Source organism: Balaenoptera borealis, assembly GCF_965194805.1.
Source record: "Balaenoptera borealis genome assembly, chromosome: X".
NCBI lineage: Eukaryota > Metazoa > Chordata > Mammalia > Artiodactyla > Balaenopteridae > Balaenoptera > Balaenoptera borealis.
Window position 1 is genome coordinate 32,389,026 of NC_138881.1, and position 12,122 is coordinate 32,401,147.

Here is a 12,122-nt window from a genome sequence, read left to right on the forward strand (position 1 = left end):
GTGCCCACCCCATTCTCTTCTTTCCTTCACATCTAACATGTATTGTAAGAGGGCTTGTGTACAAATTTGTAGGTACCTCAGCCCACATAATTAATCTTGCTTGACATCTTCCCCTTAATAGCCACCTCTTAGTTAGAGGTGGCTATTCTAACTTAGAATTCTTCAATTCTAAGAGTCTTCCAACAGGAGGACTGACATAGGGAAGAGTTCTGTGCAGGCACTGGAAATGGGATCAAAGCACTTTGGATTGTGAATTGTGACTTTCCATGAACTTGGAGCAAGGATGGGGCTGGGCTCAACATAGGCCTGTCCCAGTGGGCCCATGTCCTCCTTGCATATGCAGAGAGACAATGACAGGAGATTCAGAGTAAGGCTCTAGAAAGCATGAGGCCCAGGACAGCAAGCTCTCTTTCCTTGGTCTAAGGGTATGTGTTAGGTTGGGGATCCCCAACAGCAGACCCTGAGACCAGGTCTTGAGAGCAAGTAGTTTGAGAAGTGATCTCAGGAACCGTAGGTAGAAGTGTGAGAGCGTGAGAGACAGCAAAGAGAGGAAGCCAGTTCAGGGAGTGTTCATGAGCAGTTGTCACTGTGAGCAATTTGGGCTCAGTTGCACTGGGGAATCTCTGTGAGTTGGTGTAGAATTCACCTCAGAGTTATTCCAACCCAAGGATAAAGAAGCTAGGTTATTTCTCTACCAGTTTGATACATTATTTGTTGAGAACTGCAACTGCAGGCATCAACTGTCACTTCTGGCCTGATCCATGTGAGGATTAAGCACCTTCCTATGACTAGAGGAAGCCCTCAAGGAGAAAGGAGCTGTTTTCCGTAAAGCCACTGGCCTGCAGGGAGGATTAAATGCCAAGGGGACATGGCAGGGCATGGATGACATCTGCTACAGAGCAGAATTGGAAAAGACTTTGAGAAAACATGTCCTTAAAGGAGAATGATGTTAAGGTGGCACAGTGTGGCCAGGAAAATTTCCAAGTTTCTAAATATGAAAAGTCTCTACCTCTGCTATTTTACATCTAAGGTGATGCGGATACTGTGTGATGAATACCTTAATCCACAAGTAGCTTCATGTTGGTAATATATGATAATATTCCTACTCTTTTTTTCTAGCATGAATTAATTAAATTATTTCAGATATTTAAGAAAAAGAAATATTGTTTTATCAATATATCTTCAACAAAACCATCATTTCCATGAATTCCACTATTATGATGAATTTCTTTTTGGACTTGTAAGGGAGAGGGGCTTGCATGGCTTATTTCTTAGGGTCTTTGCTCATGAACATTTCATGAGTTGGAAAATGTACACTGAAGAATGTCCTTGGCTTTCACTTTCAGACTCAGTATCAGTAGGAAGTGCATATTTTTAGGGAAAAGGAAATAGTGTATAACATAAAGCTTTTGATAGAAGCTTTATACTTGAGCTTGTACATTTCAATTATTGTTTACCATGAAATGGCTAGTTATTCTTTATCGATGATGAAAATAATAATTACTGTTGTAAAGCAATTATACTCCAATAAAGATGTTTAAAAAAATTACTGTTAAGTTGATTAAATTTCGTATTCTAAGCACTTTAATTTTATTTAAATTACCTAATCTAAGTATTTTAATTTCAATCTATTCATGAAAGAGAGAAATGTGGTTTCTTCCTTTCTGATAATAAAGCAACAAATTTTAATCAAATAATTATCTCACCTGTTTTGTTCTAATGATGTTGCCACAATTCAAATACTTTTCTCAGAATGAAGGTAATCAGTGAACAACAGATGATAAAATGTGCCTGGAGTCCTTTTTGACAAGAAAAAAATTGTATTCTAAAATTAGATTTGTACTTGAATAGGACGGAATAAAAATTACAACATTCTGACAGCCTTTGTGTCCTCCTTAGACCAGCTGAGAATCTTGGACTTTGGTTAGATGTAATATAGATTTCAAGTGTGATCCACTGTCAGTGTTTTTTAACATATAACTATGGCATTATACATAATATATGACATATACAACACATAATATATTCTATATAATATATGATGAATATATTTTTAAAATATGTAACACAGAACATAAAACACATACATACACATCTTCAATATGTTTTAAAAATGATTTAAAACAGTTAATGTTCTTGCAAGAATGACTGGTCTTCTTGGCATATAGACTTCAGTGTATTTGAAAACAAGTTTGTCATTTTTAACATTTGAGGTGTTAAATGTGAGTGAATTAAAATTATAGCCAATTAATATCATAATACTTGTCTGTTGGTTGATAAGCTTGATTTGTCTTCTTGGTTTCGGAGAATTTCCTTGCACAGAGTTAGGCTTCTAAACATTTTTTTAGCACTTGTTTCTCATCTATAACTTAAATACTTTGGCTTTAGCAGTGAAATTTGTATTATAGTATTATACTGCATCCTACTTTAGGGTTGAGAGATTTTTATAACTATTTTCTCATTTCCTGGAGAATAAGAAAATTGTGACCTTCAGAGAAAAAGTAGTATTGCTTGGAAGGAAAGGACCAGCATAGACAGCCTGCCCCCATAAGAAATGATATTAGCTATTAACTTAAGGTATATGGTATAACAAGGTGATATGAGAAGTATTCATTGGACATGCCTCTTTTGGCTTCCCTTGGTTATTAACTATGAAAAATTATTTCTATCTGCTGGTCAAGTTGCAACTTATTTTGATTGCTATGGGACAGAACATTTCTATGTCATAGAAATGTGGCAGATAATAATGCTTGCCAAATATTCCATATATCTCTCAGTTCTCAGCCCCTGTCAGCTGAGATAGAACCGTGTGGTTGGGTCTGACCAGTTAACTGTGATGTGTGTTAACTTTGGGCTGAGCACTAAAAAGCCCTTGAGCAAACTTTCAGTTACTCTTCCCTGACCTGTAAACAAAGGAGGAGTGGTGTGCCTGGGTCCCTCAGTGGCTTTATGGAGCAGACCTTCCTCTGTCCTATGCAGGATATATTCTGTCATTAATAAAAAATAAACTTGCTTGTAATGCCCAGGAGATTGAGGGATAATGTGTTACCTTGCTATAATCTAGTCTCTTCTGGATTATATAATACAATTAAATACAAAAAAATAAAATATTGCTTTACCTGAAAATGAATCTTAGGATTTACACCATCAAAAATGATTAACCATTTTTTAATTGTTTTGATAGTTACAGATGGATCTGTTCCAGTTCCTTTACGATTTGTTCCTCTCAGTCCTGGACGCTACCTTGTAAAATCTTGTTGACATCAAGGTATGATGTGCGTGTCTATTGCATTGAAGGTGTGGTAAATGAAGAACGTCCAGAGGCCAGATTTGATTTTGAAACACCAGCATTTGAAGCCCTTACCCAGAATATTCCAATAGTCAGCACAAACTTTTTTTTTTTTTTTTCGTACTTTTCATTCTCACTGCCACTGTCTCAATTAAAGTCCTTCAAACCTTTCATCTGAACTCTTACCGATTCCTAATTGCACTATGTGTGGCCATTTGTTTCTCCATATTGATGTCACAGTTTTATTCCCAAATATAAATGTTATCATATTACTTACCTGATTAATCACTTCTGCTGGATCTCTTTGCTTAAAAAATTAATTCTAACTTCCTTAACCTATCATCAAACCAAGCAGAGTCATGGTCTCTCAGATCACTGCTCCAGATTCAGTTGTGATCTTAACACTTGATTAAGATGGGCTCATAGGCACTAAGAACAGTGAATGGCTGTAGCTTGGCTATTAGTGGGTGATAATAGCATCAAGGAAGGTAATATAATTGTAAGGAATTTTGAATTTTTTACACTGATATTTTTCTGTCTCTCTGATATTTTTCTGTCTTTATTTTCATGCTTTAGAATAATAAAACAAAGAATGAATGGAAATGTCAAGTTACTGTAGAAGGAGAATGGTTTTATGGGCCTCCTGTTTTACATGTTGGACCAGGTGAAACTGTGAATTATCCTCTCACATTCAAACCTATTTTGGAATGTGAGATTATGGTATGAACTCACTGATTTTTTTCCCTAGCTTTAATATGTCAATAAACCAATGTGTGATGTTAACATGTATAATTAATGATAAATTTTCTTGCAGAAAAGTTATATTTTCTGGGGGAGGGAGTGGTGGTATGATGAATTGGGAGATTGGTTGGGATTGACATATATACACTAATATGTATGAAATGGGTAACTAATAAGAACCTGCTGTATAAAAAAATAAATAAAATTAAACTAAAAAATTTTTTTTAAAAAGTTATATTTTCCATGAATTTGATCATTAGTGTTCACTCTGCTTGAAACTTTAATAAATGTTGTAACTTGAGGGATAAATATTCTGAAAGTCACAATGTCATAGGCTGTCAATATTTATGTCTAGATTATTTTTACATAATATGTTTAACAAAGTAAAATCATTGCTTTGTTTGTATTCAGTAAGGAAGTTTGTACTTCAGAAAATATTGTCTTAAGTCATATTTCTTTGAGAAGGATGTAAACAGGCATATAATTGCTATGTATGAGAATGCCTATTAAACTGTCACTTAGAGAAAGTGAAAAGAAATGAAGAGCTTTTCACAGGAAATTCATCTTTATTCGTTCAGTAGAAGTATTTATATATAAACTGGAAAAGCTAATGACTAGCACCTCCTTGAAAGCTCATTTCATTGATCAGATTCAAAATTACTAAAATAGAAGAGATTGTTGGCATCCAACTGTCACTCCTGTAGAGCTGAAATTTGGCTGATTTGTCACAGGGCAAACTTACCCTACAAAATGAAGTAGATGGTATGGAGCATATCTTTGACATAAAAGGGATTGGAAAAAGACTGCTGGCCTTGGAACACATCACCATAGACTGTCAAGTGGGGGAGATAACAAATAAACCCATAATGGTGCCCAATTATACAACAAGCATCCTAACATTTAAGGTAAGATTTTGTTTTTGTTTTTGTTTTTTTTGGTATGAAAGTGTTTTCAGAAGGAGTATCTTGAATTATATGATATTTAAAAACATTTAATTTTACTTAACTAGGTGAAGCACTGTGACATAAGGAGATGGTTAGAATTCTCCTTTCTATTAGTCCAACAGCTTTTAAAATGCCATTTCGATTATAAAGTTGAATTAGCACCAAACAAGTTTTATATCTAAGTATTAGTATATAATCATAAAACACATTAAAATTTACTTATTTGAGTCATGTGTATTTTCACTTGAAGAAATTGTACATGACAATGAAAGATATTTTTAAAAAAACTTTTAAACAGCTTTTAAAATTGTAATGTGATATCTGCAGGCATGAAATTTCAAAAGTGTATGCTATCATTTACCAGTGTGAATAATAGTGGGAATGTGAAGGAATGCATAATTATTTACATCTTTATTTTTTATGAGGTTTTGTACTCGGCCCTCCTCACTTGATTTGTTTAAGCAAATCTGAAAATAAATTTTTCTACTCCCCACTCCCATATTTATCTACAAATTATGTGCCCAGTAGAATCCTCAAAGAAGCTTCAAATATCTATCCATCATAGATGCCTGAATCTAGTTTTAGAGGGTACATCAGAAGTTTAGAAATTCTCTGGGTTTGTCCTCTTTTTTTGGTAATCTTGAAAAATATGTGCTTTGATTTTCTTCTTCTTTCCTTACTGGATTGCAAATAGAGTGAATATTATGAATGAAAATCTCATCTTCTCACTCCCCTGCTAAAACTCTTCACTGTCATCTCTTGCCTTCAGGATTGAGTCCGGGCTCCCTGAAGTGGCTTTCACGTGTTTCAAAAGCCTATCTGCTCAGCTTGCTCTCTTAGCACTCCTGGCTCCAGCCACACTTAGGCCATTGTATATAGTACTTCCTTTTACTACAGCCTGGAAATCTCTATCCAATTCCCTATCTTCCACTTCTCTGTGTATGTCTAACTCCTTTTCATTCTTTATGGCAAAGCTTAGATGCCACTTTTCCAAGACTCCTTCTACAGCCCCATAAACCTGGATTAGATGCCTTTCATGTGCTTCCACAGCATTTTTTTTTACTTTTCCCACCATCATGTACATTACATCCTATTGCTATTACCTGTTCTCCACCAGATTATTCTTCTCCACCAGATTATGAACTGTGAGAAAAGGGGCATGCCCCTCGTATCCATACTTTTGTACTTAGCATAAATCATAGTATCAAGCACATAATAGTTTTTCAAGGAAGATTTGTTTAATGAACAAACATAATGGATGGCTTTTCAAATGGAAGGAAGAAAGGAAGGAAGGAGGGAAAGAAGGAAGGAAAGAAAAGAAAAGAGCATGACTACTTGCACTTGCTATAAATAGGAAAAAAATCATTTTTCCACCACTCCCTTTCCCCTTCCAGAATTTTCTGGTGAGCAAGAAATCCTGTCTATGAGTTTGATGAAAACAGGTTAAAGAAAAAAATTGCTTAATTTCTTAACATTGGTTATTTCATTTTGTTGTTATGGCAGAGGTGATGTCTGTAGGTTTTAAAATTTTTATTCTTCAGAATGAATGCATTTAAAAAAAAATGTAGGCCTTTAAAAATAATAATTATGCTATATTAACTATATTTTTCTAATTAAATGTAGAAGTGGAATTCTATTCATAACAGAATTATACTTACAGGAAATAATAATCAAAGTCTATATTTCTATGGTTTCAATACACAAATAAAACTGAAGAATCTGGTTGATTTTACCTTTAGAGTGTAAGTTTTCAGTGAGGCCTTTCCTGTAATTAAAGATACTACATATTAAATTAATTAAATGTCATTTCATTAAGATATTAATAATACTGTTCATGTATTCCAGTTCTTCTATATTTCTATATTTAAATAGCACCAACAATTATAAAAGAACAGAAACATGTTTAAGACTGAAGAAACATTTGTCCCTAGAGATATTATGAATAAAGTATCACCTTTCTTAATTTGAAAATCACCATTATTTTTAATCAGCATATACTAATGAGCATTACCAATCTGCCCTTTCTTTTCATTCATAATATTTAGTTTATTGCTGGTATTTCAATGGAAATTCTATTGAGAAACAACTGAGATGCTGCTAAGGAGAAAGGCTAGACTGAGAAACTTTGCTTTATAGTGTCAGGATTCATCTTGCACTTCCTTTGAGACTACTGAAATGCTTCTGATTCTCCATCTTCATTCTTCAGTGTGTAAAATGAAGTTGGCTTCTGTGCACTCAAGGCTGATTCTCATTCTTTTCCCCCCTCTCTTTCTTTCTCTCTCTTTCAATACCTTCCTCATCGTTGGATTATTTTTCTTAATCTATAAATATTCTCAAAGATTTTCCATTATAAGATAAAACTTGTCTCTAACAATAGCCCTTCAACTATTACCCTCTATACTTTCCGTGATTGCTAAACTTCTTGAAAAAGCAACATTTACATGATCACTTCTTATTTCATGGTGGTCTATTTGTATCTCCTCTACTCTGTTGAAACTTCTGCCACAAAGATCACCCATAACTTTTGGTCAAGAAAAATCAGTTCTTTTCCCAAGTTATCTGCCTCAAAACTCCTATAATGTTTGGCACTGTCTATCTGCCTTCTTAACACTCTTCACCCTTTATTTTACATCATTCTATATTCCTCATTTCCATGCCATTTCTGGATTATTACTTATCTGGTCCTTTTATTCCTCTAGCCTTCTCATTTCTTTTCAAGTTTCCACCTTCTAAAGCATTCTTATGTCTGTACAGCATCCCACTTGGCAGTTTTTTGGCTTCAAACTATCAACTAGGTACAAATGCCAAATTCATACTTTTACTCAAGATGTATTAGCTTCAGCCCCTCATTTTTGACTGCTTGCTGTACACCTCCACTTTGACAGTCTGCTAACAACTCAGACTCAGTATATTCTTTTCATGTCTTTTCCTTGTTCTATTTTTCATTGCTGTTAGTATTGATTTTTATGATGCTTTGTATTTTTTTAAAAAAAGCCTTTTAACATATATTTAATCTCATTGCTACAAGAATAGTTTGCAATAGAAGGTTGAGACTGCCCTAACAGGAAAGAGAATATAAAAAAATCAGAGAATATAATTGAGATACAGGTAAAATGCTATGGCATTTTATCAAAGTGACCAAGGAGTAGGAAATAGCTATGCAATAAAGAAAACAGGAGACCTGGGACTTCCAGAATGGTGGAGCAAGGGGTTTCATAAATCTGTTCCTCCTTAAAAGCAATAAAAACACTGACAAAAATTGTCAAAATGAAAATTTTTAAATCTTGAAATTAAACAAAGATTTCAAACAATCTGAGGAGTATTTACTCAAGAAAAACTCTGAATCCTGGTAAGAGCAGGATGATTTGTGGCATTTTGACTTGACCCATTTCTATCCCCCTCTCCTCAGCTCTGCAATCTTGCAATCACAGTAGCTATGAAAACTGCAACCTTGCAAACAAAGGAAGAGGCAGACTGAGTATGGCTCTCCTCACAATTCCCATCCCCAGTACACTGTCACAACTTGACCTTTCTCGTAGCTCTCTAGCAACACCCCACCCCATGAGCAAGGTGTTGTCATCTTTTGATTTGTCTCATATCTTGCTCAGATGGAAAGGCCCTATCCTCAGGACATTTGCCAAAAATATTCAGTAGTTTGACGTTGCAGTTGCCTGAGGCTACAGTAACAGTCGTGGCCAACTAGAATTTGGCCAAAAACTTGAAAGGAAGATCTGGGAAATAAGATGTCCATAGGGGATTTTAAAACTCTGACATATCCCTGGGGAACAAGCCAGCCACGTGCATGTGCAGAGTGGTGCGCTTGCCCAGGGAAGGCAGAGAGGGTGCCAGTTTTTTCATCTCTGGCTGATGGAGAGGTGCTGTGTGAGCTGGAAGTTAAGGCTAAGGTAGAGTTGTAAACTACCTGAGTGATGAAGGTATGCCACAATATGTATGCAGTGCTCCTTGACAAAGGGTAAAAGATTTATTGTTTCAGACATGTAAAGAAACCTGTGACAAACTACAGGCATACCTTGGAGATATTTGGTTTGGGTTCCAGACCACCACCACAATAAAGCAAATATCACAGTAAAGCAAGTCACACGAATTTTTGTTTCCCAGTGCATATAAAAGTTATGTTTATGTTTACACTATACTGTAGTTTAAGTACACAATAGCATTATGTCTAAAAAGAACAATGTACATACCTTCATTAAAAATACTTTATTGCTAAAAAATGCCAAAACAATTACAATAATAACATCAAAGATCACCGATCACCATAATAAATATAAAAATAATGAAAAAGTTTGAAATATTCCAAAAATTATCAGTGTGACAAAGTGAACAAATGCTATTGGAAAATGGCACTTATAGACTTGCACGATGCAGAGTTGCCACAAACCTTCAATTTGTAAAAAAAAAAAAAAAAAAAAATGCAATAAAGCAAAGCACAATAATGCTAGTATGCCTGTATTACTGACCACTAAGCTATTTAGTGGACAAATACTACAGTGAATGCAGAATTTACAGAGTTCATCCAGAAAAATCACTAAATCAGCAAAGAACAAAGCAACAAAAACAAGAACAACGTAAACTATGGGGAGGTAGTGATCTGATTTCAAAAATGGCTACATTACCTTATATAAAATGTATATTTTTCAACAACAAAAATTATGAGACAAAGAAAAAGGAAACAAAGAAACAGGAGAGTATGGCCCATATACAAGAAAATCAGTCACTAGAAGTTGTCTCTGAAGGGGCCCACATGTAGGATTGATTACTGGACAGAGACTTTATAATAAAACCTTTGTAAATATGTTCAATGAACTAAAAGAAATGGTATCTGAAGAATTAATGAAAAGTTTCAATAAAGAGATAGTATCAGTAAGTATTAATATATAGAAATTATGAAAAGATAAATTCTACAGTTGAGAAGTACAATAAAAAAGGGAAACATTCACTATATGGGCTTGAAATATTTTCTAATTTCCCTTGGGATTTCTTCTTTGACACATTGGTTATTTAGGACTACGTTATTTTAAATTCCACCTATTTAAGGATTTCCCAAATTTCTTTCCATTTTTGATTTCTAATTTAATTCTGTTGTTGTCAGAAACATACTGTGTATGATTCCAGCCCTTTTAAATTTATTGAGGCTTCTTTTATGTCCTAAGACATGGTCTACCCTGGAAAATATTCCATGTGTACTTGAAACATGCTAAAAGGCATCCATGAAAATCCCACAACTAACATCATACTTAATGGTAAAACATTGAATAACTTTCCCTGTGGTCAGGAGCAAGACAAGGATTTTCCACTCTTGCCACTTCTATTCAACATTGTACTAGAGGGTACTAGCTAGTGCAGTTAGTTAAGAACAAGAAATAAAGGCATGCACAGTGAAAAGGGAGAAATCATACAATCTGTATTTACAGATATCATGATCTTATAAATAGAAAATTATACAGAATCCACTAAATATACTATCAAAACTAATAAATGAGTTCAGAAGATTTGCTGGATATGAGATCAATATACAAAAATTAATCATTTCTATACACTAGTGATGAGCGATACCAAATGAAATTAATAATCATTTATAATAATATCAAAAAGAATAAAATGCTTAGGAACAAGTTTGACAAAAGTAGGTCAAGATTTATACACTGAAAACTACAAAACATTATTGAAGGAAATTAAAGAAATTCTAAATAAATAGAAAGACATCACATGCTCATGGGTCAGAAGACTTAATATTGTTTTGATGGCAATATTAAAAAAATTGATATACAAATCGAACACAATATCAAAATCCTAACTGACTTTTTTGCAGAATCTTACAAGGTAATCCTGAAATTCTTATAGAAATGCAAGGGACACAGAAGAGCCAAAGCAATCCTGTGCAATAAGAAAGAAAGTAGATGACTCACACTTTCTCATTTTAAAACTTACTAGAAACCCTTAAATACAAAGCTATAATATTAAAGAAAATGTACTGGCATAAGGTAGACATGTAGGTGAATGGAATAGAATAGAATGTGCAGAAACAAACCTTTATAATAATGGTTAATCGATTTTTGATAAGGTTACTAAGAGAATTCAGTGAGACAAAATAGTCTTTTTTAAAAATCATGCTGAGACAACTTTATAGTCACATACAAAAAAATGAATTTGGACCCCTTAACTCATACCATGTGCAAAAGTAAACTCAAAAAGGATCATAGACTAAAATTTAGTAGCTAAAACTATAAAAATCATAGAAGAAAACATACAAGTAAATTCTTCATGACCTTGGGTTCGGCAATGATTTTTTTAGATATGACATTGGTGTGACAAAACAATAAATAAATTCAAAGTTGAAATGTTTGTGCTTCAAATGATACCTTGAAGAAAGTGAAAAAACAGCCCACAGAATGAGAGAAAATATCCACATGCCCAATATCTGATAAGGGCCTTGTTTCTAGCATATATAAACATCTCTTACAATTTAATAATAAAATGACAAGTAACACAGTTTTTTAAATGTGTGAAGAGTTTGAGCAGAGTCCCCAAAAAGGATATGCAAATGAACAATAAGCACATGAAAAGATACTCAACATTATTAATCCTTAGGGAAATGCAAATCAAAATCACAGTGAGATACCACTTCACACTCATTAGAATGGCTATCATAGAAATGACAGACAAAAACTTTGAGAAAAGCTGTAGAGAAACAGGAACCATCATTCATTGCTGGTGGGAAAGAAAAATGGTGCAGCCATTTTGGAAAAGAGTTTTGGAAAGCAGTAATTTAAAAGCTTAAACATCTGGTTATCATATGTCCCAGCAATTCCACACCAAGATGTATGTCCATAAGAAAAGAAAATCTGTGTCTACTCAAAAACTTGTACATGTTTTCATAGCTGCATTATTCATAATAGACAAAAATGGAAACACCCCAAATTTCCATCAACTTGTGAACGGATACACAAAATGTGGTTGTTATACAATTTAATGCCATTCGTCAATAAAAAGAAATGATGTGCTGATAAACACGACAACATAGATGAACCTTGAAAACATTATGCTAAGTGAAAAAAAGCTAGTCACGAAAGACCACATACTGTATGATTTCTTTTTTATTGTTCAAGATAGGCACATCTATAGAG

At 34.0% G+C, this 12,122-nt stretch overlaps 1 protein-coding gene across 1 annotated transcript in view; it reads left to right on the forward strand.

Moving 5' to 3' along the window:
• CFAP47 (cilia and flagella associated protein 47) overlaps positions 1–12,122 on the forward strand; it is a 431,032-nt gene that overhangs the window by 248,467 nt on the left and 170,443 nt on the right. Inside the window, 4 exon segments of the mRNA XM_082377789.1 lie at positions 3,185–3,238; positions 3,241–3,380; positions 3,866–4,009; positions 4,762–4,935. Coding sequence (XP_082233915.1) covers positions 3,185–3,238; positions 3,241–3,380; positions 3,866–4,009; positions 4,762–4,935 — 512 coding nt within the window.